General features: G+C 37.5%; 1 protein-coding gene across 13 annotated transcripts in view; it reads left to right on the top strand.

Annotated features, from left to right (window-relative positions):
* The window catches only part of LMO7 (LIM domain 7), a 131,458-nt gene extending 106,409 nt beyond the window's left edge, over positions 1–25,049 (top strand). For 8 of the 13 annotated variants that reach the window (XM_027646518.1, XM_027646584.1, XM_027646528.1 and 5 more), the window contains 16 exons: positions 2,242–2,403; positions 3,771–3,955; positions 4,599–4,659; positions 5,676–5,732; positions 7,865–7,890; positions 8,186–8,290; positions 10,112–10,204; positions 11,576–11,946; positions 13,633–13,698; positions 14,003–14,068; positions 15,788–15,840; positions 17,406–17,625; positions 18,522–18,794; positions 20,101–20,209; positions 21,918–22,020; positions 24,311–25,049. In XM_027646518.1, coding sequence (XP_027502319.1) covers positions 2,242–2,403; positions 3,771–3,955; positions 4,599–4,659; positions 5,676–5,732; positions 7,865–7,890; positions 8,186–8,290; positions 10,112–10,204; positions 11,576–11,946; positions 13,633–13,698; positions 14,003–14,068; positions 15,788–15,840; positions 17,406–17,625; positions 18,522–18,794; positions 20,101–20,209; positions 21,918–22,020; positions 24,311–24,333 — 1,973 coding nt within the window. In that variant the 3' untranslated portion in view covers positions 24,334–25,049. Of the gene's footprint in view, positions 1–2,241; positions 2,404–3,770; positions 3,956–4,598; positions 4,660–5,675; positions 5,733–5,885; positions 5,928–7,864; positions 7,891–8,185; positions 8,291–10,111; positions 10,205–11,575; positions 11,947–13,632; positions 13,699–14,002; positions 14,069–15,787; positions 15,841–17,405; positions 17,626–18,521; positions 18,795–20,100; positions 20,210–21,917; positions 22,021–24,310 lie in introns of all 13 variants that reach the window. The other 5 variants (XM_027646535.1, XM_027646564.1, XM_027646544.1 and 2 more) reach the window with 5 other exon arrangements.
* The last annotated feature ends 1,683 nt before the right edge of the window (positions 25,050–26,732 follow it).

The raw sequence follows: 26,732 nt of genomic DNA, 5'->3' as shown, positions 1-26,732 counted from the left end.
TTTTATATCACAGAAACTAAATCCTTTATAGCAATATGAAGAAATTATTGTTAATAGCAATATAAAGAAATTATTGTTAATTCCTATAGTTTTGGAGGAGCTGGACAGAGAAAGACAACATACAGCTTTTGGCACCTAAATTTCTAGCTAGTCTCTGCAGGCTTCTCACCTTCTCTAGAGCTGAATCAGAGCAGAAACCCAATATAGGCACCCTGGTTTGTCCTTTTATTCACAGACTATGGAGGAAGAGCAGCTGGCAAAGCTACATGCTAAAAATTGTGTAGCGTAAGTTGTTCTGGCTAAGTTAGGTCTACATGTGCAATCTAAAGACTGCTGCTATTCATTCAAATCTGTATGGCTGGAGTATGGTATGGATATGTCTTTGTAGTAATAGTGTAGGAAGAACCATGCAGTCTTAAATTCCCTTCCTGTCATAAAAATGACATGAGATATACTGTTCCCACCTCTGAGCTGGGTCTCCCCGACAAATTTTTTGAGTAAGATGAACATGACCTTTTTCGTTTCCTAAGCCTTGTTCTGTCACAACACAAAACAGAGAAATTATCAGTTTTGGTGACTCCTCTTGAACCTGAAGCATTCCCTCTACCATGAGCATAAGGCTTAGTCTAGATGCAGTCAAACTATATGGCACTAAGTATCAGACATAATTCCAAATGTTATATGATCTTGTTGAAAATAGTAACTTCAGTGTTAGTATCTTCAATAGCATTCTTAACAGTACCTTACATTAATAGATTAACATCTTCCTGGCTTTTAAAGAGATGCATGTTTTTTCCAATTTAACTATTGCCCGTTTTCTTGCCCCAGATAAAAACCCTACCTTTTCTTCTACAGTGTTACTTAAAAGCAATTGGTGTGTTTGGAAAATTTTACTGCTAACTGCAAGTGAAGTTTGCAGTCCATATTTTAAGAAGAATGCAGAAAAATAAAATGTGCAGCTTTGCTCTTCTAGTATAGTAGCTAGTGTTGCTTTTTAGTGAATTATGACGAATCACTGTTTGGTGCAGTATTAGGAAGCATAGCATTTATTAATTTCTTAACTTTTTCATGTGCCAGGAATATTAAAAGCTATCGGAATCCTTAGTGGATGATCCAGACTTAGAGTGGTATTTTACTAATGAGTCAGATAGACAGATATGATCTAAATCCTTCTGTCATATTTGTACATATTTGTTTCTAATAATGTAATAGAGCATTGTTCTTGGTATATTTTAAATAAGATGTGTGGATTTCTCTACTTACTTTGGAAAATGCTTCCATTGTGTAGTTCAATTTTTTTTTACTAACAGGAGGGTTTATTGTTCAGTGCTTAACTACATTTTTACTTAGCTTTTCTATTTTCCATTCTGCTAAGGGAATAATTTTAAATGGAAAAACCATTCATATGTAATTCATCAAATCATACTTGGAGAGTCTGACTTTCTCAGCTCATCCATTTTCTGAATTAAACAGAGAAAAAGTTTATGAACTGATCCTTATGTTCTCTGTCCCTAGTCTAGTAATATTGCCTGCCAATGTGTAGTAGATGAAAAAAAGTATAAAGTGCAGCCTGTCTTGCAAAATATCAGTAGATTCAAAGTCCAAGCTGCATAGAATTTGCTCTTAATTGATAAAATAAGTAGAATGCAGACAAGTCTAGCAGTACAGCACCCAGCAATATCTTGAGTGCAATTACCAGTCAATTCAGAGCTAACAAACTATTTTAGCACAGCAGTAACACAGCATGCTCTTGTCAGTAGAGTCCAGAAACTGTAAATAAGAATATGAGAAAGCCAGCTTCTACTGGAATTAACAGAGTGCAGGTTGTTTTTTTGGCAAAGAGGAGGATTACTCAAACATTGGCTGAATTTCAGCTAACTGTTGCAGACCCTGTGGTGCTGCTTCTCTCTCACTATCTCAGATTATAACGGTGAGTTAGTGAAGGCAAGATTGAGTCCAAAGGTTGCTTATTAAAAGGGCTAGCCAGAATGTGAAGACTTACAAGTCCAAAAGATTGATGCTCTTTGTCATTTTCATAAGTTCTAAGTTGAAAAGCTACTTTGATACTGAGTTTACTGATTTTATATTAAAATGTAGTAGATTTTCCTAAGACTTACTGAATATCGACCATTAAGCATTTCTTTGAGTAACTCCCCACCTCACCCCCCCTCCAGTGTCAACTGTGATAAAAAAATAATTATGAGTGGAGACATAATTTTATTTTTCTTCTGTTTTCTTCAGGTAGCCCTGCAGCACTTTGTCAACTGCATGTAGATGATGAGATCATTGCTGTCAATGGCACAAAGGTTTCACATATGGACTACAGTCAGTGGGAAGAAGCCATCAGCAGAGGACTAGAAACTGGAAACCTGGTCATGGATGTCAGACGATACGGAAAGAATGGTGAGTTGTTTCATCAGGCAGATACAGTATGCTCTGTAAGGCAAATAAGCTTTGTCTCTGCTGTACCTGACAGCTGAGAGTCCTTATTACCCTTACAGGAGTAATATGTATCTAAGCTAAGTAGTTTGCCAGTGTGTCTGTTGCATTTTAACACAACTTGGCTTTTTTAACTGCTTGTGCATTAGAAATGTCTTGACAAGCAAATCTTCAAAGCATTGAAATACTGACATCTTTCTTGTGCTCTGGCCTTTTTCTGAGAGGATGCACAGGTGAAAGAGTGTGCAACCACAACAAAAGGGTATATAACATTTCATTTCCTTCCATACTGCAAGAATAAAGAGGACCTGTTCTTTAGACCATAATAACTGTTTAAGCCTTTCTCTCTCAATGACCAGCTCCCTTTCTTCAAATGAGGATCATGTGTTCATTTCTTCAGGGGGCATTTCAAATGATGTATGAGCTTGTTGGTGGCACCTCTGTGCTATGATTTTGTCCATTGACCCAAATACTGTGATGCTGTAATCTCTTCTCTCCAAAATGGTACTGCCCATTCTGGCTAGTATTTCCATCCTGGCTGATAGCCTTGTAGCATCTCTAGACTTGCCATGGTTTTAATCAGGATACCCTTTGAAAGTTCCATAAGAATTTTTGCAGAGTTCAAAGTGTGACCAATGACTTCTTTCACAGTATAAATACAAAACATTCTTTTAGTAGGAAGTTGGGTAGAATAAGTTACCAGTAAGTGGAGAGAAAAAAGTAGAGTGAGAGAGAGACAAGAAACAAATTGCTTTGCAGAACCTAGTACAACTGTAGAGTAAGATTAGTGGCAAACAACTCATTGAACAAAATTTTCAGTAGTGGGAGGGGAGAAATAATGGAGTCTGAGAGAAGAGTATCGTTTGTCTTTGCCTCTTTAGTTTTGCTAGTTTAGTTTGGACTACCTTTTCTTCCCCCCTCTGTGCTTCCTGATGAGCATGGACATGAAAATGACCCTTCCCTGGATAGTGTATGAGTCTCATTGTAACTTGCCTACACAAAGTTGGAAGACTTTTCTCGATCCTTACTAGCGTTAATGAAATAGTTTCCAATGAATACTAACTGCTCTTTAATGTTGAGCTGCTGTAGCATATATTAGCAAAACATCTGGCAAACTTTACCTGGCTTATGACTAACACGTGCATTTTTGGGGAAGGCGGTCTGCTCATAAATGCCCTTTTTCCTGTCTTCACAAATTCCACCTGATTTCTGTGTCTCCCTCTTCTGTTGTATGTGGTTTTGTGTTATTTTAATGTGTTTTCACTAACTCTTGTTCTGTTCTTTGACGTTACTGTCTATATCAATTTCTTGATCCTCCACATACCAAAAAGACTGGGGCAAAGACCAGCCTTCCCTGCCACATGTAAGGCATAAAATCCTCAATCTCACCAGTATGGCTACCAACATTATAGGTACATCTGAAAATAAATGGATTGATGCAACTTCTGGAGAACATGTTTCAAATGTTTCCACCATATCAACAAAAAGAGATTTCTCCAGCAGCCTTCGAAGTTCTGTGAGTATGTTTTTGAAGGGTTTGTGGGATTTGGGAGAAGGAAGAAAAAATGTAATGTCTTGGTAATGGGAGGATGGAGAAAAAGCAGTACAAGTAAAAATATAGGACACTGCAAATATGGAGATGTAGCTATGTATATATTAAGGTAAATAAGATGTTTTAAAGACTTGCTACTGTCTATTCATGAGTGGAGACCAGTAAATGATATTAAAACATGTGTAGACTATATTTTAACTAAAACATATGATGTGTTTTTTTCTTTAGAGAAGACTTTGACCTGTGTTATTAGCATAAATGGAAGTTGCAGCCCAAAGAACAAGCGTATACGAGATTTCAAATTACTTATAAATAACAACCTACCTGCCAAGGAGCTGAAATAGAAAGATCTTGGCTTCTGGCATTTTCTTGCAAACTAATATTTTTTTATTTCTGCAGCAATTCACAGCTGCTTATTGATTCCCTCAAATGCCTGCGGTTGCCTCATTATAAAATACACTCAGGAAGTTTTAGATTGTTTTGTATCTTTCTATGGAAAATGTTATAAAATGTTTCATGATATATAGTTCCTGTCAGGGAACTGGATAAACTTCCAAAAAAAAAAGAAAAAAAAAAAGACCTCTTTTTTTTTTTTTTAATTTTTCAGGATACAGAAACAAAATTGATAAATGGAACACAAGGAGATCTTGGCTCTAATGAACAAAGAGGTAAACCACTGTTGCTATTCATCTGCTAATTGTGTCATTTGCAACAAGCACAGATGTTAAACCTGTAATAATTGCAAGCTTTATACAGTGGGTGAAGTGAGACCTTAGTAAACTGAAAGCTAGACAGATACCACAGACATGTTGCATCTAAACTGGGTGTAGTTTGCTTCCATGACATGCTAGGCAGTTTGAGAACTGACAAAAAAAGCTGTAACAAACCCCCCTGCCTCTTCATTAGTGTTTATAAATTTACTGTGTGGTAGGGGTGAAAGAGAAGAAAGTACACAATTTATTGTAATTGCTACTGCATTGTGTAGAGACTGAGTCAGTATTAGTATTGATTTATTTCAGTGCCCAGGAAGAGTGTAAAGAGTGTTCAACTTTTGGTATTCCCCCCACCCTCATTTCAGTTGTGAGGTTTTAGGGATAGCAGCTGTTTCACTATTTTTATTTTACTTTTATTCCTGGAGAATGATATTGATTATTCCTGTATGAATAATAATTACTTACGATGCTGTGAGCAGTTATAACCTTACTTGACAACAGTGAGAGAAACCAGGTATGTATACTTCCTAATGGAATAATAATCCTTAAATAGGAACTTTGTGTTTCATTTTAACTTAAATACACATGGCAATTTATAAAAGAATTCCCCCAAGATATCAATTGCCCTCTGGAGATGCCTTTCTGATGACCTGAAATGGTGATTAGGCTCCTCATTCCAATGTGGTATCCCAGTCAGGGAGGCTTAAATTAGACAGGGAGACTCTGAGTCCAAGTTTGACACTTCTGCGATTGTTATAGTTGGACATTGTTAGTGATAAAATGAAATACTAATCAGTATATGATGTAACCTAGTAAGATTTTACTTGGTATTGCAGAAGCTTTTTGTTTTTCTGAAGCGATGTTGCTCGAGATGAGAGGACTAGGAAGTTTCTTATCCAGTGGTTATAATCTTTAAAAAAAAAAAAAGGCACCTCATTGACTTGTTTGTGTTCTTTGTATTTTTCAAATAGCATCTGAACCTATTTCTTTGAAAAACTTAAAAAGACGGTCACAATTTTTTGAACAAGGTAAATCAAAGAGCTAACATTTCATGTACTTCCATGAAATTGTTCCTGCTGCATACTCTTCCTAACAAGTCTGGTGCTGGGTGCTCTACCTCTTCAGCATTGTTCGTGGCAGTTATAATGAAGCAACATAATGAATTTCCCTTCTTTTCCCAGGGTCATCAGGTTATTCTTACAATTCATGGGTCTACCTTTGTGGTAATGGGTCTTTGTGTGTTCTTTTACATCTATAGCTGTTTAAATCTCTTCTATGTCCTTCATCTTTTTTTTTTCCCACTGGTTAGAAGTAAGAAGGATAGCACTCTTTGGTCTGGTTTGCTACTACCTACAAAACAGGAAAAATGGTGAATATTCCAGCAGAGGTTTAGTGAAGATGTCAGAGCTGTTGATAAAATACGTAACTCTGGATTTGAGTTTATCTTGAGTTGCAGCTCTGTGCTTTCGTGTAAATTGATGGAAAAAGGCCTCTGCTGGCTTTCCAGTCTGTGGTGATATCGCAAGATCCCAAGAAGACCGATATAAATTTTTAATTTAACATGCTAGCTTTTAAAGGCAGAAAATGAGGCACTCAATTTTGGTTTTGTAGGTTGCTTTTCAGTGTTCTGCATGTCACAGCTCACATACTTTCACTAATGTTATATGTCTTATGCTGTCTTCAGGCTATGTATGCCTTGCTGTTTTGCTGTAGCCTGAAAGAGGGAAATTCTGGCCCTTTAGAACTTCAGTTGAATTTTGCCAATGATTTGAGTGGGGCCAGGATTTTGCCTTTAGTGGTGATGACTCTTTGACAAAAGTGATTGTGAAGTGCCACAGCATATATCTGTTTGTGGTTCTGTTTGCTTTTAAATACTTCTGCTGAATTGTATCTGTATGGTGGTATTTTGTTGTTGGTTGTTTTGTTGGTGTTGGGATTTTTTTTGTTGGTTGGTTTTTATTTTATGGCTGGCCAGAAAATTCGTTTTTATTTTAATTAATTTTATAGCAATATTTTAAGTATTTCATCTCTGCGTGAGGGGGAGGACAAGGCTGTAGTTGTAGACTGTACGTTCAATACAGTTATGTTAATTTTAAACTTTTGACACTTCGGCTTTACAGTTATATGAAAGATTCATCTTTGTGAACCCGTGCAGTTCAGCATAAACTTACAGGTGTGAGAGAAGAGGGGAGCAAAGATAGGTGCTGTCTGTGCCTCCCTTTGGGATCTCCTGGTGCAATTGCAATAGATCAAGCTGTTTGTCCTGTTGCCGCTGTGGCTGTTGAGATCTGACAATGACAACAAAATTGTACATATATAGAATGGACACTAGCCTGTGACTCATTATCTTTTGTATCCGAAGTTTGACCTTTTTTCCGCTTCATGTGGTCCTACTTCAGAAATCTGTTGCAACTTTTTGCTTTTATGTGTTTTCTTTAAACTTGGAGATTAAACTTTTTAAATTTGGAGAGCTAGGTAACAATTACACCGTAAACAAACAAAAAAAGTGATATTGCTCGAGAAAGGGTTATACTTAAATTTGTACTTCTCCACATTTTCTTGACTTGTTAGCATAATACACGTCTCTCTCTATTAATCATCTTGGCACAGGATGATTAAGTCCAAGTGTGATAGCCTCAAGTAGCATAAGGTTTGTGGTGAAAAGTGACAGTTTCACTGAATTCAAGCGTGTGCTTTGGGGAGTGGGAAAGGAGGAAAGTTGGAAAGGAGAAATACATGGTTTTGTGGTAGAGAAGTTACCAGTGAATGTCTATTGGTCTTGATTAATTTCAAGGGCAGTAGGTGATTAGCTTCTCTACCTTGGTGCCACATTCTGAGTCATGCTAAACAGTTGGGTTTCACAGTAATAATAGGAGAGGTATAGTAAAGAGCCTCTGTATTGCCACAGTTGGAGATGTACTGCTAATTCAAGCAATTGCTGATGGCACTTGTAAGCATGTAAAGCTTTTAAACAACTGTGCACATTTAGTTGAAAGCACCTAATAAATTCTGCCCTTGAGTAAGTTAAGTGGGGCAAATGCAAGCATGTCTTACTAAGGAAGCAAAAATTAAAACTGACTTGCCGAAGTTACACAAGTCTTGCAGTAGTTAGTATGTGTGGGTCTAATGATTTCTCTTTCTTGCCTTCCAAATCTCACAGGAGGCCCAGAGCCTGCAATGCCTGATGTAAGTGCTGTTTATGAACTACTAATTACTTGTATAATCCTGGTCTTTTCAGGAAGCCCACTGCTTTCTGTTGCCTTTTATACTTCTTTAAAATTTTGATCAAATCTGAGAGTACTAAGATTTTCCAGTTTGTTGCTCTCTGTCCATTCGAAGAAAAGGCTAATTTAGGTCCTTGTCACTATAAAGTTCTAGTGTTTGTAATGGCTTCTATTTCTCACTTTAAAAATTATGTTTTAAAATGTAGTGTTGATTACATGGAAGAGGATAATATTATTTCATTTTTGTGCTATATTAGCTCCCAGTCCCATCCATTAGTGCTCCTAGTCGTCGGGTTTGGGATCAAGAGGAAGAGCGAAAACGACAGGAAAAATGGCAAAAAGAGCAGGACCGTTTACTGCAGGTATAATTGATCTTCATAATCATGGGCTGTCAATCACTTGTGTGCAGCAACTGTTATGAAAGAAAAGTATCATGTGACCTCTGTAATTTTTCTTACTGATTACCTGAGGAGATTCTCAGATATGCTTTCTGGGCTGCACATGCTAGCAGTTATTCAGAAAAAAGAGGACAATGCATTAGTGAGCTTCATAAAATCAAACCCAGAACGTGTATTCACTATAGCCAGAAGTGCTCAATCTTCACAAGGCTGGTATGTCCTTACTGGCTAAAGAATTTAAAGGATAAGTGAAGACATAAATGGCAATAATCTTCACTTTTGATTATGAGTTTTATTTTTTTCCCCTTAAGAAAATTGCCTCTAGCCTGAGTTTTGCCTTCAGTTAGCAATACTGCCTTATATTCGTATGTGAAGAGGAGGCAGCTGGTGCCACGGTTAGGCACCTGCTAGAATCCTGTCATTTAGCAATCAACTAATCACTTGGAATCAACCTGGTTCCCAGGACCTCTGTGAGTCAGAAAGCTGGACTTGATAATGCAAAACCACCTTGATAACCAGTTGCTTGAGCTGGAGGAGAGTGTTGCAGAGGAAAGGGGCAATGTTTGTCATCTTAGAATAGCACAAAAAACCCAAGCATAGGTCTCTGCAAAGACCTCAGCTCAATGAAGCCTAAGCACGTTCAACCACGTTCAGAAAGACACATCTCTGCAAATTAAACTAAAGTTTGTTATCTGATGGCTAAGAGAGACATCAGTGAACATCATTTATTCTTCACAAGATTAAAACTCTAAATAAGTTTGGTGCATTCAGCAAAAATTTGTGATGTCAAAGTACAGCATAGCGACTCTGTTGCTTTTTTGGATGGTTTGATCTTTTGTTGTTCCTTTTAGCTTACAAACTCTGCCAAGCAACAGTTGTACCTTCCTAAACTTATCTGTGGTCTCTGTTATGGTTTGGATGCTCCATTTGATACCTGAAGATATGGCTTTAAAGAATGTAAACTTTGGCTCCCCTTTCTTGAGAGCAGACTCACCTATCTGCCTTTACTTTTCTTTTCTTTGCTTCTTCTTTTTTAGTCCTGAAGTTGTAAATTTGGCAAGAGTAATAATCTTTCTCTTCCCTGTGATCCTAGTAAAGATTTTTTAAATACAAAGAAAGGAAGCAAAGTCTCTCTTTGCTTGTTCCCAGCATCTTAGAAGGAATACTTTTGACATCATTAAATATTTTGCTTTTCCCTAGATATAAGTGGTGACTGACAAAGCCACCAAAACATTTACTGTATGCCTTGAGTAATGCTTTAAGACAGTATATCAATTTCATACCAAACCTAGTCATAAGACAGATTTGGATGTCCAGAAATTGGGGGTTTTTTAGGTAACATTTCAAAAGAACCGAGAGTTCTTGCTCAAACCAAATCACTGCCTCATATTTCCCTTAGTGATCACTTTATATTTACCATAATAATGTGTCCAGATCCAAGTTAAATATAATCACTCTGTCTTTCCAGAAATACCTTAGATAGCTGATTTTTTGTTCAATGGTAACTAAACTGGAGGACAGAGAATATAACAGATATGAGATCAGTTGTTGTGAGACTTACCATGTAATAAGCCTGGATTCTCCAAAATCAATTATAGAACTCCTTTGAATTGTATTTGAACCAGGACTTAATTTGTGGCAGACCTAATGTTCTAGAGGAATTCATGCGTGTTTTTACAACCCTGGTCTGTTAAAAAACGCATTTAAAACCAGTAGTAAATTTTAATGCAAATAAAAAATATCATGTTTCTTATTTGCATATTTAACTTCAATCTAACTTAACAGGAGAAATACCAACGTGAACAAGAAAAACTGAGGGAAGAATGGCTACGAGCTAAGCAAGAAGCAGAAAAAGAGAGCTCCAAGTATTTTGATGAGGTAGGCTATGAATAAGGCTTCACTGACTAGTTTCATGAGGACTTTTTTCCCTTATATGAGATGCATGCGAGTAGGCAAATAATCAATTTCTCTGTCATTTGTCTTCTCACTTTGGAAAACAAACTGTTGGCTATGGCTTGGTAGGAAGAGATTGCAAAAATGGGATGGAAAGAGTAAATGAGATGTTTTGAGATGATGAATTTGACCCTTTTCCTTGTGGTTGGTTATGTAATTTACCACCAGAAATATTTTGGCAAAAAGTTACAGCATGTGTTAATTATTGTGACCAGAAATGGTCACCTTTCCTGTTTATTTACCTGCTATGCTACTTGTTGAAATTCTGCTTCAATACTTGATCATCAAGCATGTTCATAAGTGCCTGATGTGTTACTGACAGCCAGTTCATCTTAGCTCTGATAAATTTACATACCAAATCAACTTCAGATTTCCTATCATATGTTTTAAAACATTGAATGCATGTAGTTCCTATAGATGCTGACTTTTGTGGCTGTTGTTTATGGGAAGATGAACAAGTTTCTTCCTGAGCATGGGCACTGTCTGAGGTATCTCATCTTGATTGCTATGTGAGTGCTACTTCAGGCATCCAAGCTAGATTGGTTGTGTTTATAGAGTCATGAATAAGTAGACCATAATTTAAGGCTTAGGACTTCAACAAGAAAGCTTTTTGAGCTGTTAGAGGACTTTGTTGTACAATAATGTAAACCATTTCATATTTTTCCTATCATTAGAGGTTTTGATGGACCCATAAACATTATTCGTTCTCTGCAACTAAAGCATCTTTTGACCACTGAAGGACCTTTTCTCATCTTTGAGAGAAGAGTCATAGGGTGATAGGTCTGAGGCTTGACTTTGAAATGGTAGGAGAATGGAGGAGAGTGGGAGGTTCCTCCACATTAGGATTCATGTGAAATTCATTGGTTTGATATACACTTGCAATGTATGTCTTTGTGTATACACTCTTAAGTAGGTCTCAGGTTTCTAAGTGAAAACAGTAGGGAGAAATGTTGGGTATCATGGAAGGGTTTGTTTTCCATGGGTATTTAAGTGGGGAAGGGATGTCTTGACATGTAAGTGATACTTTAGAAAGCAGAATGTTTCACATAGTTGTGGCTGCGCTGCTTCTAGTGCTTGCTAAGGCTGCTGTGTGGAATGAAGCTCTTGAGTTAGGAGAACATGTTAGCAGGCACTCAAAACATGAAACCAAAGTACACTCTGCATCTTGCACTGAGAGTGTTGGGGATGCTTTTTGCACAATCTTCTCTTATGGAATAAATTAACTTTTCTGAGTGAGCAGCCTATTTAAAAAATGGCTCCTTTCCCTAAAAACATGATTTTTTTTCTTTGTTACAGGAGCAGACTGTTCTAACTTTAAATACGACATCTGTCACTTCTCGTGCTCCATCTGTGTCCAACTGGAGAGCAAGCCCTGAAGCAAATATTCCTGAGGAGCCAGAAGGAGATGGAGGAAGAGAGCTGGCAGTGAGCTTGCTGCGTGAGGAAGAAGGAAGGAGGAGGCTTCAGGAGGAACGGAGGATCCAGGAGGAAGCAACCCTGCGTTTTGAGCAAGAAAGAGAACTCCAAGAGTTGGAGCTTGAGAGACAACGTAAAGAGAGGGAGCAGCAATATGCTGAGGAACAGAGGCAGCGGGCAGAGATGGAGGAACAGAAGCGGCAGGCTGAAAGGCAAAGGGAGGTGTCAATGGAGATGCCTCAGTACCAAAGGTGTGCACTTGTGATAGGATTTACTCTCTCTTCCTTCTGCAAATTCAAATATACTTCTAATGCGAGTGTGTCTGTCCTGGATATATAAGGATATTCATGTAAGTTTCATACTGTAGTCAGTCAGTGCAAGATACCGTAGGAGAGTCTTTCTTTCTAAAGACAGAAGGATAAGGCATAACACAAAGTCTTGCCCCATGAATCAAGTGCTATATTAATCCACTTCAACTCTTTTTTTTTTTTAAATGGAAAGTCTAAATACAGCAATTACAGCCAAATCAAAGATGACATGAAGCACTTAGTTGTGAACATTTTGTAAGAACTGTGCACAAGCCTGTAAACTGAGAGCCAGTGACTCAATGTACAGGGTTTCAGAAGAAATACCAAGTTAATGCTTTTCCAACAAATGCGTGACTGATTTTGCAGATTTCTCTCTCATTTTAATTCAACAGTGTAACAATAAAGTTTAATTGCAATTTAACTACTGGGTTAACTTGTCAGTGAAGGATATCATGGTATGTGAGTGAACAGATACTGTCTTGCCTGTTAGAAATATCCGTTGCTCTCACTACCTTCTTCCACAGCTTGGTTTAAAAAAAACCAAGCAAACAAAAAAAATACCCAATTATTAGTTTGCAAGTTTGTATTCTTGCCCAGAAGTTTTCAGACTAATGTCACAGGAAATGAATCTGTCTCAAACAGAATAAACCAGTAACTTTTTCGTATTTTGTGTGCATTTAGCTTACAGCCTTGTGTATGACTAGCTTTGTGGTTTCTCTTGAGGTTTTTCTCCTGTTCTTATGTAAGTAATAAGAGATGACTGAAGATAACGCATGGTATCAAGTTAAGTCTTAGGAAAAGATAATATGATTACAAAAATTGCATGTATTTGCAGAGGAGATTGTAAGACCTAGAGTTACTTTAGCTCATTCTAAATGACTGCTGCTTGATATACCTGCTGAGCAAAGCAGAGGCACAGTTGTTACAATGGCTGAACAGGTTCTTCTTGGCAGCTGAGCCAGGATATCTCCATAGTTTTAGCTTGCCCCCATTGCAAAATAATAGGGCTTTGCGTGGTAACATATTAAGCTGCTGTAATATCTGCATATCTAAATCCTTGATATATGCTCTAGTCCATGGGGATTTCATTGCTTCTGAGGTTGCTGCTGCCAAAGGATGTGTTTTACTAAACATGGGTGGCTTTGCTTAACAGTAAAGGAGCAAATTCAGTGAAACTGGACTTTTAAATATCTGATGTTAAATATTTGCTTTAAAATGATATTCAAGGATAGGACTTGAAATCTGAAATGTTATATAAACACCTGCAAAGGCATGATACTTGCTGCAAAGAGTACTGAGGTTGGGGACGGGCAGCTGAAGAGCATTGTCTGTGGAACTTTGTGAGTTTACAAACTGTACCTATACAGTTTTCTAGAATATAAATGTAATTTTTAGGAAACTGCTGTGGTTGAACAAAACTTGCCTCCTAGCTTTGGAATACATGAGATAATCACTGTTCTGTACTGATGCTTGTAATTTTTGCAGCATCCTAAAGTCATAGATTTTCATGTTTCTAGTTAACACGCCTGAACTTTCTTATTTTTCTCTATGCATACTTAGTGTTTGTTTAATTTCTAGAATATTTTTTTGTTTAATATGTATTTTCATTTGTCTTTATTTTGCTTCTAGACATTATGAGCGCTATGAAGTATCTAAAACAATAGAGGATCGAGCTGGCCATCCTCTCATTGACAGGTAATAATGAATAAATACATAGGCTGAAACATCTTCAGCAATAACCATTTTGGCATGCTAGTTTTGTCACTTTGCAAAAATGTAATTTCTGGCAGTTTTTCTGATAACCTTTCTCTTTCTGTCTTTTTTTGTTGGTTGTATTTCTGATTGATAAAATTAAACCTCCTTAGAACTTTAACTGTTTTTTCTCTAGATTTTTTTTCTCCTTCAGGATCTATTTTGAATATTTTCAGTAGGAACTATTTATATGTATGTGTATGTGTCTTTTTCTGTATATGAACACAATGTATCTTTTTTTCAATAGGCATTATGAGCGTTACGAAGTTTCTAAAACCATCGAGGAGCAACCTGACCAGTCATTTGCTGACAGGTGTGTGTGATACTGAATATCAGCACAGACTGTAACATCACCATTTCTTTGTCAGAAAGCTTTTAAACTTCTAATAAACTTTATTAATGGCAGCTGAATGTAGGCTTTGGATTACTGCTGTGTTTTGCAGTTTTTATGGCTTGTTTTCATATTGAAAAAACAAGCTGCCAAACTTTTGGCAAATGATACACGGTGTTGTAAGCAGCAGTTAGTCAGTGGTATTTTACTGGGAGAAACAGAACTGTAAGGAAGTAAATATGTGGGTGGTACTAGACTTACCTGGCTGGAAAATAATTTCAGATACAATTGTGCTTGTGTCATAACATGCTATACAAACTAAGGTGCAATCGTCCCAATCAGGGTTGTGCAACTTAAGAGAGACTTAAGAGAGTAAACAAGAAGGGGAGTGGAGGCAGCAGCAGCATATTTATCAGGGAGATAGAAGATGTGCCACTTTTTAAGTTACACAAGTTATTTTTAAGTTATACTCTCTTACTTTACAAATCAAGTGGTTTAGATGGCATCTCACAATAGTTCTGAAAGATGACTTCTGTGTATTTGACCAGTTTTTACAGTTGGAGTGAGCATACCTTGTTTATATAAAGAGGAACCCCAAAACTTACAGGGTACAACTCAATGGATTTGTTACTAATGAAAGATCTAAATTTAACTGCAGAAGGTACCTGCACTAAATAGTTACATCTTGGATATATGTGTGACAAGGACACTCAGGTGCTAAAATCATCCTGGGCAAAGCTTTCCTGCTTTTTACAGCTCCCGTTTACTACAGGTAGCTATGAAATTGTTGCATCTTTCCAAACAGATAATAAAAATAGGTCTGCACCATAGGACAGACAGTAAGAACTTGTGGGAGCAAGAAATGTGATGTAGTTTACACATCATTTGTCTATAGATAAAGGACAAGACTCCTTCAAAATACTGCTATAAAGCTAATGCTGTATGTGTAAATGCATTAATGTAGCAGCTGTGAGTTGTGACTGAGCAAAGGATTTCTGTTCCTTTGTGAGTTATTTTAAACTGAAAAACTGGCTGTATTACTTGAGACTAATAATTCAGCAGAGAGATGTTGCTGAAGGTACTGCTCCATACTATTATAAAGCTAACTTTTTGCCATTTGTCTTGCTCTATATGACATTTGTTGAATCATATTTCTTGGCTAAAACTCATTAGAAAATTATGCTGCTGGGTGAACAAGAAGTTTTCCAAGAACAATTTGCATGCAGTGTTTGAGGAGTTGTTTTGTTTATAGTCTGGTAACAGTGCTGAAGTGTCATTTAAGTTTCTCATGAAGCCAAATCATTTATAAATCTGCTTTGAAAGTTCTCACTCCTTTGTCTGACTGTAGTCTTCACAGAGCTTCCATGGGGAAGGACTTTGGTTTTTATGTGTTTTTATTTAAGTAAATACAATGACCAGTCCCTTATACCTGAAGCACTGGGAACTTTCAGTACAAAATCTTAACTTTTAGTTGGTGATTACTTATTGATATCTAAATATTGACATCTCTTTTCTCCTTAATATCCTTTTGGTCTTTTTTGGATATTTTTGTCTCCTGTTTTAAGTACAGCATAAGTTTTTGATGGAAGGGATGGTGAAAAAAAAAGGGTCTGTGGATCTATGGTATGCAATGATAAGATCTTTGTCTGTGATGAGGTCTCCTTGTTAAGACAGAGAAATGAATGTTTTCTATATCCTTAGGAATAAGTCCAAGTCGACTTCAGAACTGAATGAATTCAACACAATCAGAAATGGTAAGTACTGTTTAATTTCCATTATTTTTAAATTTATTGGGGAGGGGGAAGCGTAGGAGAAAAAAAATAAGGTGTATTACACATAGTCATCCTAAGAAAACTAATTGTCAGAGTGCTTTTTGATAGCTGTGTTGTAAATCAAATTCGCACCATGCCCCACTTTAATGAAGTTTCAACAGCAAGAGGAAATTCATACAATCAACATATAAACCTAGGACAAATATGATTAACTTCTCTGTTGAAGACTGTAGCAGTGATTAGGAACAGCTTTTAGATGCCTAAATTTTAATGATTGATATTTATGAGATTAAACCAATCATGTAGATATATCATTGAAGATGTGTATGCTTTTAATACAGTTGTATTAAATTGTCTTCTTAATTTCTGTTAGTAGGAGTAACAGAGCTAAAAGTCAGCTTTCAATATTATCACAGTGGCTTGTGTCTTGTATTCCAGTTTATTTAAATGACTTCAGTTATGTTAGAGGAATGTGTGTAAAGCAAACAAACAAAGCAGACTTATAAATATGTTACAGTAGAAAATGCCTGCAAGATATTCCTGTGTCTAAAACATGGTTAAAAAAAGTTGTAAGTAATCAAAGAAAAGTAAATGTTGTATTAGAGGATATATTGCAGATTTATGGTATTGCTTTCATACATTAAGGCATGGTCATTGAAACTTAAGAGCAAGTAAACTCCCACAATATTTTATAATGGTAATATATGATATAATATATTGCTATAGTGATAACAATAAATCTATTAGTCAGAGCAGTATTTAAAGGGATGAAAATTTCAATTGAATGACTTATTGCTCAGTAATTTTCTTAATTAGTCTTCCTGTAAAGAATGGTTACTGGATCTAGGAAGTAAAAAATTGTTGCCTTCTGATATGTCAATACCTATTGGAGAAAGATGGTTTATTTGTTTCTGCTTCCAAATTTTCAAAGGCTATCTATACCATAAATCTCATTTCAACTGAGTCATTAACATAACATCCAAATAATAGAGGAGTTATCTGAAGGATTTCCCTCTCCCCTATATATCTATCTAAAGCAAGATAAACACTGTGTTTAGTGCCTTGAATGAGGAAAGAAATTTTTGTAAACAGAGACAACTTATGGAAGAAGAGAGTATGAACTCTTAAAGGAAAGGAAGGTCTCCCGCTATTCAACTGTATTTTATACATAGTTCAGTTTGTGTTAGAGGAAGAGTCCAAATTATGGCACTAAAAGAGACCACGCCTTTTTAAAAGTACATGTGTGTGTATATATATATGTACAAGCAAATATCAATGCATATACACTTAAGAAGTGAAGGAAAATACTTGTATTTAAGTTAAGGATTATGTAAAAGGCCACATTAATGGAAATACAAATAAAAAATTTATAATAATGTATTGCCCAGTTTGGTACAGGTTACCCATCTGTAAAACAGAACCAGAGAAACTTGTAAATATAGTGAAGAACTGTAGTTTTTGGAGTTCTAGCCAGAGCTCTGACAGCATGATAACTACTTTTGTGCCTTAAGGTGTCCGGCTGAAGTTTGCACATGTTGTCCACACAGGTACCCAGAGCAGGTTTTCAGAGAGGTCCTGGAACTTGGGTGAGTCACAGAAGAAGTCTCAGAAGGAACAAAACCTCTCTGCAGCAGAGTTGGAGAGACAGCAAATCCTTCAGGAAATGAGAAAGAAAACATCTCTACACACAGACAGCAGCTGGATAAGGCAGCGCAGTTCCAGTGTACATAAGGAGCCCATTAGTCTGTACAGCAATAGTATGAGGAGGTAGGAATCACTTTATCTCTCATCAAATATTTTTGTTTGGTTATTCTGAACTTCAGGTTGTATTACAGAGCACAGAGAACTGTGAAATGCTGTAAGGTAAACTGCATAGCAGCACAGATAGGAAAAAGTAGCTATATTACAGCTGGGATTAAGTGGGTTTTTTACAAGTAAAGAATGTGAATATGCCCTGTAAATAACTGGGCTGCTTATTTCGTGGTTGGTATAGCAGCAATAGAAATCAGTGGTGTGCCTTGTCATTGACAGATGTGCTTAAGAATTTCAGCATGACAACTTACTGTGGAAATTAATTATTATGGCTAAGGTGTATACCTTTTTTAACGTAGAAATATGTCAGAAAGTTTGGATTTATTTTTTTTTTCTTTATTTAATGCATGAATGTTAGATTTGTCACTTAGGAAACAGGCGAGTTATCAGTCAGGAGAGTGTTTGGCTATTCGGCCAACACCTTGTGCCTAGGTGATGCTATCCGGTCTGGGTGGATTGTTATTTTCAATCTGGTATCCCATGGAGAAAACAAAAACAAACCTGGTATCTGAGGTCTGTTGCTGTTCTGTGGATTTTGATACAGTTCACCCTGATAAAGCTGCAGTGAAGAGTGTTTTGCTTTTATCAAGTAGTCATTAAGTGCCACCTCTCTTTTGCCTCGCCTGCTTTTTCCCATGAGAACTAGGGCTGGGCACAAAGGATAATTTGCTACTCATAGATTTTAAATCAGTGTGTGAAGAACATTGCTCAGTGATCAGACAAACATATTCATGCTAGAAAGTCTAAAAGATGCTAGGATAGTGATTTTCTCTTTTAAAAAATCAGAATATGTCTCTTTTGCTCCAGCCGTACTGCCATTTACATTTGAGATACGTGTACCTCTGTTGCAGGGGGGAGTCTTTGGACAATCTTGATTCTTCAAGAACAAGCTCGTGGAGGCACCACTCATGGCTAAACCAGTCTGCCTCCTCTTCATCTCTGTCTTCTAGTCAAGATTTTAGTCGCCCGGTGTCCACTTCAAACCGAGCCTACATGTGCACTCCTTCCTCCAGCAAAGCCCCTCCTGTGGCCACCTCAGTGAGAGCCCCATCCGTGTCTCAGACAGCTCCTCGGGCTCAGTCTCCTCTCTCTGCTTCCCAGCCAGGGTCCCAGACACGCAGCAGGTGAGTGTGTACCCTTTTGCTGGGAAGGTACAAATTCTGGGCAGTGCTAAAGAGCGTGTATATGGTGGTCTACAGCAGCATTCTTGTCCGTAATGTAGATCAGCAAGTACCTGGAGTTTTCTGTCTGGAGGGGACAGTGGAAATACGTGTTCATATTACCTCCCTACTCCAGTCACTCGAAAAATTCCACGATTTTGTCATCACTGCTTGACATTGGTTAAAAAAACAAAGGAACAGGAATAATAAATCTGCAGTCTCTGAGCTGTGTGTTGGTTACCAAAATGATTAGTAAAAGCCTATTCCAGATGGCATTTCTGGCATTTATTTTCCTTGGTTTGTTTTAACAAAAGATTCCTGAAACCCACGCTTTATGACCCTCATTTTGGTCTCTCTTCCCCCCTTCTTGGCATGTGGCCAATATCATCTTGAGGAGCACTCAGGAATGCTCATAACCCGTGACCCTGGAGAATTACAGAGTAGGATGTTGGTTTTAATCTAGGAGGAGAAAGCAAGAATTGCAACATATTTTGAAAAAAAAAAAAAAAGGAATTCAGTTGTGGTACGGTAGATAACTCTGCTGTTTTACGTACATTTTAAAAATACCTTGGGAGAAGACTACAGAGAATCATCCCCACACAATTATGTGTTATATATAACAACAGTGAACACTACTTCACTAGCTCTTACACTTCTCAGGCACCTGTGATAAATTGACTTTTTTTGTTGTTGTTGTTTTTTAAAGCAAGGCGTTTATGTTCTATATAATGTAAGAAAATTACCTTCTTAACCATGTTTTTCTTTCTTGTTCTCACTTCCATTTCCTAACATCTTGGTAGGTCTATGGAAACTGACCTCCATATGGCTTATGTTCAAGGAGTTAACATAATATATGTCCAGGCCTAGCCTTCTTTTATCTAACAAGGTGCAGATGGTGGGTCTTGGCCTTCTGAATATTTTCCCACAAATAAGAAGACAGGAGCACAAAACCTGTGTGCTTACTCTCCAAACTTAACAGTACACTTTTTGTTTGTAGGAGCTATTTTATACAATGAAATATCTGCCAAGAATGTGACAGAATTTCTGTGTTCCTATGTAAATTTGATCTAAATTCTAACACTTCAACTTTCCCTAGCTTTCAGATCTATTGTAAATAATATTAATTTTCAGTTTATTTTCCCCAAGCAGCATAATAGTCCACTTTTTACCCATGTGTTTTTTATTTTTAATTTCAAAAAGTATTTGTTAACTTTTCTTTGTCTTTTACACCTTTTCAAGCTGGTTTTAAGGTTTTTCATTCTATATTTAGGTCAGTCAGTGGGAAGAAAATCTGTTCATACTGTAATAACGTTCTGGGCAAAGGAGCAGCCATGATCATTGAGTCTCTTGGTCTTTGTTATCATTTACATTGCTTTAAGGTGAGAGCTGGGAGTCACATCATGAAGGAACAGGAACTAATCAGGAGCACGCATGGCTACTCAGTGTTATGCTCACAGGGGGTCTTACTAATCACCTGCTTTGCCTTCTACTCTTGACAGCGTGGTGCATGCATATTTCCATGAGGCAGCCCTGTCTGCAGGCTTTTAGCACTTGACTCTAGAAGTGTTTCTTAAATGCCAGAGCTAAGAAGCAGGACTTTGATAAGTAAGATGAACACTTTGTGAGATCAAAGTTCATTCTTCTTCGAATGGGCAGCAAAATATCAGAAGATGCTGAACCACTTCTTGCAGAGAAAGCAGCTCCTCTAATAAAAAATAAAATCTCAGCCTGGACCTGGTAGTTGAATCATTTAAGAGGATCTGTCCTTTTTAAGCTAATCTCAGCAGACAATGTTCACATGGTATTTTCCAGGTAAAGACATGTTTGCAGAGTTCAGCCTGGCAGGATAAAACTGACAACCAGACCAGAAGCTGTGTTTAGTGCTAGTCAGCTGTGGTCAGAAACTAGGAATATAAGGTCATGCTTGGTACTGAGACATACTTCCACGATTTCCTATCAGCTTAGGGCATATGCAGAGCTGAAAGAATAAATGCCTGCCTGCAAAAGATGGCAAAGCAGTCCTGGTTCCCCTGGCCTTGGACCAGATGAGGAATTAGACTCTGATTTGAAGATGCTGTTGGACCCTACTTCTTCCATGACTTCAAGAGACTTCTGTGCCTGGTTCAGAACACTTTTCTTCTGTGCCCAGCTCAAGTGCATCACCTGGAGTATTACAAGGGATTGACTCAAAGATCTTCCTGGTCCTGCCTGCCTGAGCAGGAGAGACAAGACTAATCTGTGGGGACTGGTTGCCATTCCCTTTCTGCAAGACGTATTCTGTGCAAGGGAGTCCACCTGTAGCACCTAACCTACACAAGAAAATACCAAGTTTCTGTTTTTCAAATTTCTGAAGATTAATGAGCTGTTGAACAGACTGACATCCAAAAGATTCATTACTTGGTTAAGCAGGGAAACTATCTGTGCTTTGTAAATTCAGTAAAGGGAGTGTTATGTTTTGGGTTACATTCCTTCCAGATGTGGTTCATATTCACAGCAAATACATGTTTAGCTACCATAGCTAAATAGTTTGATGTTAGCATGAAAGTAGTCAAGCCCCTTATGTGTTTATGCAAGAAAAATTAAATCAACCCCATCTCTCCAAATCAGAACTTGTTTTGATGTTGCAAATCCAGGAAATTGGGAGTGCCTGAGTATTTGCTGCTTTGAGTGCCAAAGGACTGAGGACACCAGCAGCATGTAGTGCCACATGGAAATCTGCAAGTAACACACCCAGGTGTTCTGTGCCAAAGTTACTGTTGCCATCTAGAGAACAAATTTTTTTCGTGCCAAGCCAGAGTTTTCAGAGAGTCCAAAGTTCAAATTAAATTTAATGAACTAATCTCTAAAAACCGTCTGCTTTATGTTTGCTTAGTTGGTGTATCTCTGCTATTCATTGTCCAGTCGTCACCTTTAAATACTTTCTTAGGGTTGGTTGCATTTTGATCTACTAATTGTTACACATTTGCTTCTAGTTGATTGTGGGTTTATGGGTCGAGCTTTGTTGAGCTTAATCTGAGCTGCTTTTGAACAGCATTTTTGTTTCTTAGTATTTTGAAAGAAATTCCTAATTAATTATCTATGACACAGTGTGTTGCCTGTGGATGCGACCTCGGTGGATCCCGCTCTGGAGCTGAAGTTAGGATCCGAAACAACAAACTCTTCTGCAACGACTGCTATATCAGATTTAAAAGTAAGGCAATCCAACTGCAGTGTGCATGACTGTACTTCTTCTCTGTGCTGTACAACTTTGATAGCTTTTATGTTTAGCTTTCATTTGGTATATTAGTAATAGGTTCAGCAAGATTTGATTGCCAGTTTCTGTCTTTTGTAGGGTAGCCATTCCTAACTTTTGCTTGCCGGTAGCTGATTTTACCACCTTGTTATTACGCAGCTTCAAACAGATAGCATGGTATAGTCATCTTCCTTTCTTCATAGATCTGAGAAAATGGTGTCAGGGAGTTGTCAGGTGCTAAACAGGCTTGTCTTGATAACAGAGAAGCCTTTTTGAAAAAGTGTCAACATTTTTTTAAAAAAAGTAGTCTGAAATATATGTTTTAATTCAGTCCTAATGCATACTTGGAAAGCTATTAGTTTATCCTGTGCAGGTGGCACAAATGCTGGTTTCTTTTTGTAATGCTATTGTTATTGGAATTATAGGTCTGTAATTGGTTATTCATTTAGGTACAAGTTCAGGAGGAATTGATTTACTTACAGATCTTAATTAAAAGGTGCAGTATAATTTTTTTCCTTTTTATGGTTTGCAGAATTCTGATTTACTGGAGCATGATGTTAAGGCTTTGTATAGTGGTGTTGAGGTCCTTTTTTCTGCTGTCATAGATGATGGTAGACATCCTCCTAATTTTGACAAGTCTTGAGAGTTTTATATGGCTCTTTTTTGTATAGCAAATATGTAATTCTCTAGGATGATAAATTTCAGGGAAGGGAAAGCATTTCTGAATTACTTCCTGGGAAACATCTCCATGTTTCTTTATGAGCCCAGCACATTTTTCTCATAGTGGACCAGAGGGCAGCGAAGGGAACAGGGATACTCATGCTACAGCATTTCAGCAAGAATTGGGCAACTGCTGGCTGAGAAACCTAGCTCAGAAAAAGAGAAGCTCTGCATCTGATGCTGTTGCTGTTTTCAGGCTCTTTTTGGCTTCCAGGAAAAAGGGGAAGTCACAGAAATGATTGTGTGGTGCCCAAGCTAAAACCAGAAAACTTCACACCTTGTGAGGCTAACAGTGCGTTCACAGAGGCTAATGTTGAGTGCAAGGATTCCACTGTGATCAGTGGAAGGAGGAAGAGAATCACCCCTTTCCATCTGGAGGTGCTCCAAAGCACTGGGTCATATCTCTGAGTTAATGTTTGGAGAATGTCTCTCCTTGATGGCAAGACTACACTGAAGTGACTTTGTGTCTTTTTGAAGCACCCAGATTTGTGGGAGATTCACTCTGGAGCTTGCTCATGTTATTTTTATCTCTGTTGTGTCTTTTGAGGGGAAAAATTGCTGAATGACTTGAATAAGTAATTTTATCAAAGATGAATTGCTGTTTAGTGTGTCTTTGACATTACAGCCCATAAAGTCACAGCAGTGCCTTTCAGAAGCAGAGCTGATCTGTAAAGAAATGGTTCTATTCCCTTCCCTTCAGACTGCATCTACTTGGGCCAGTGGACACCCCAAAACATAACTGTATGAGATACAAGTAAATCAGGAATTGTATGAACTTGTAGGTACAGAATAAAGTATTAAAATTAGTGATGAGTAATTGAAATCGGCTATTTGAATAATACAAAAACCAGCTATGCAATTACTGCAGTGAAAATGTATTGGCAGCACAGCACTGGTCTGAGATGCAGGTTACTTTTTTTTGCAGTTGTCATTTGACATCAGCCCGGCTAATTATTCATTAGTTTGGAACGTGAACATATTGGCAAAAAGGTTTGATAAACTGTAGGGTTACTAATATTCACTGTGCAATGTTATGGTGTGATATTTTTGCACATTTTAATGTTAATTTTGTGGTTTGAACTTGGAACATTGTGGCAGAACACAAGTGTATTGGCAGATGCCCACAAAGATATGCAGAGAGATAATAAAAAGAAGTTCTTTATATTGTAACAGGTATTTAGCAAATTTCAATTTCATTATTGAAGGGTAAATTTAGAAAAACTGTCACACTCTCTCTATGCTAATGCTAAAAATAGTTCTTAGAAACTTGGTAAGGTGCATGTTCTGTGGAATATTACTTGGCCTGAAATAATTGCAGTGCTATAATTGGATTAAACTCAAATTTGTATTTTTCATTAAATTTGGATTGCTTGATTCAGAATGTATACTTCAGTTTGTGTTACAATTTTCAATAAGTATTGGAAATACCATTTTCTGACTATTTTAAACTTGGAAATGTTAATTTTTGTCAAGAAGGTTCTTCAGTAACTAGACTTTACTTACAATTTCTTCTTTCTCTCTCTAACAGCTGGACAACCAACCTCCATGTGAAGCAAATGAAGATATGAATCCACTGTTGCAAATAAAAGAAGAGGTGATTGCTGCTGATGTAGATCTATAAATATATATATTGTGTATGTGTGTTTTTTCTAAGAGTAACTCTTGCTTGTCTAGTCTTCATAGCAATACATTGTATTCTTCGTATAACTATTTTTATTTATAAGAAAGTAATTGCAGTAAGGAAATATCTGGGAAAAATACTTTCACATTTTCAGCTTCAAATACTGAGAGCAAAAGAGAGAATAACTATATTTTCAGTAATAACTTCAAAATATTTTTGAGGCTTATAATCAACTAGTTGACTTTCCAATGGTATATGAAGAGGGTATTTTGTTTCTAAGCTCTTGAAATGAGCATTAGAGAAATAGCTAATATAAATGCATTTTTGCAATTGCTGTCTTTATTTTTTGACATATACTGAAAGTAAATTCTCTAGGTTAATATGAAGCTGCGTTTAAATGCACATGAGTGTGTTTGCTTTCCATATGCTGGTTTATAAAATTATGTGCTTTTTTGAAACTTAAATACAAAGAATAACCTGTTTGCTCAGTGGTGTCAGCATAATATTCTGTGGAATCCATTTAAGGGGGAGAGTTTTCTTTTCCCATTTGGAAAATGTAACTATCACTTTTTCCTCCACAAACTGAGTGGAGAATGGTTGTTGAATAACAGTCTATTTGTAAATAAAAATTCTGATGTTGCATTTATTAGAAGCTTTTTTTTTCTCTTCAGCTAAATACGTCTAAGGTAATGTGTTGAAATATAAAATTGTTTTAATTTCATCTTGGGGAAGATATTTAAGATGTCTACCTATATATGTGCAAGAACAATAGTTCTTGCTTTTCTCTTTTCCCATGTAATCGATGCCAAATTCTTTGTGTAGATGTCTCATCAATCTCCTCATGCTTTTTCCCTTCAGCATTCAATAAAAGTGACAAGACTGTGTGCTCCTTCCTGAAACACAATAGGAAGAAGTGAATGTTCCCCAAAACTTCTCTGCTGTGGCTAGAAAATATATTTTTGGGTTAGGTTCTGCTCCTCATGAAAACATAGTTGGAATGTGTGTTGTGTGTCCATATCCTTGGAAGCAGTGAAGAAAACATGGGATGTAGATCAGAGGAATTTGGGGGAGCATTTTGTGGTTGAAACCAAGGAAGAGGACAGATGGGAGGTGTAGGAGGGCTTCTGAGTATGAGCTTGTACATGGCACCATGAAGAGCTGCATGAGGCTTCCAAAGCAGTTTAGGGTGCTCCTTCCTCTCAAGGGATCTCGGGGTTGGATAGGAGACCTAGCAGATTGGGAAGAGAGATTGTGGCTATGATACCTGAGGGCAACAAAGGAAGATCATGCTGTTTTGGTGTAATGGAAGAACTTCACCTGTGTGGGTCTCCTGTAACTTCTCCTGCTTGTAGCTCTGCATACCTCCTGTTTTCCTTTGGTTTATTGATCTTTCCTCTGAACAGATGGGTGCTGCCCTATACCAAGGAACTCCCAGCTAGTAAATTCTGAATTACAAAGTGCCAAACATTATTTTTATTTTTTTCCTTTAAAAAATGTCATAAAAATCTAAAATGCCTCATCAACCATGCCCACCTTTGTGACTTGGCCTTGGATTTTGGTATTCAGTTAAAGTGGACTGGTAAAGATATTTAATTTGGTTTCTACTGTTGTGGTAAGTAATGACATGGTAGACCACAGGTGAGGACACTGGGATATGAAGACCCTAGTCCTCAAATACAGACTATGGATAGATAGTCACACTGCCTGCTCACACAGCTCTGGGAGCCTGGGATCCTCTCTGCTGCCTGTGGAAGATGCTTGCTTCCCTGAGAGCTATTCAGACTGAATAGGAACCCAAACTAGGTGCTGTGCAGATCTGGCTCTCCGTTAAGGCACATACCTGATGGAGATGGTGTGGATGCCCCCCTACACTGTAGTTTTCAGACTTCTTTTATTGTAGGCACCATCAGATTATGCTTCTCTCCCACCCCCTCCAAATTTCAGATACCCAGTCTCCATCACCAGCCCTGAAATACACTGAGAGACACAATTTACCTTTTTTTTTTTGTCACAAGTCAAAGTTTCTCAGCTTCCAAACTACCAGCGAATTTATCCTAACCTATCCATGGTTTCCCTCTCCCAGCATTGTGTTGTGCAGCAAAGCTGTGAGGAAAGTCAGAGATGGCCATGCTATCTTTTGCATCTTGAGCCCAGTCACATTGCCTTGTTCCTGGGAATCATTTGGGCATGGAAATTGCCTGGTGGCGAAAAATAGAAAGAGAGGAGAAAACTCAGCAACCTGCAGTCTGCATTGCTGCCTGACTGGTCCTGTAGCCTGGAGTGGTGCTCTCTGAGCCAGGCTGGCTTTTCCTAAATGGTGTCAAGTACT

The sequence above is a fragment of the Corapipo altera genome, unplaced genomic scaffold (genome assembly GCF_003945725.1).
Source record: "Corapipo altera isolate COAL_440 unplaced genomic scaffold, ASM394572v1 0, whole genome shotgun sequence".
Taxonomy (NCBI): domain Eukaryota; kingdom Metazoa; phylum Chordata; class Aves; order Passeriformes; family Pipridae; genus Corapipo; species Corapipo altera.
The sequence above is the reverse complement of the archived record's forward strand: the minus strand, read 5'-3'. Positions and strand labels throughout refer to the sequence as shown.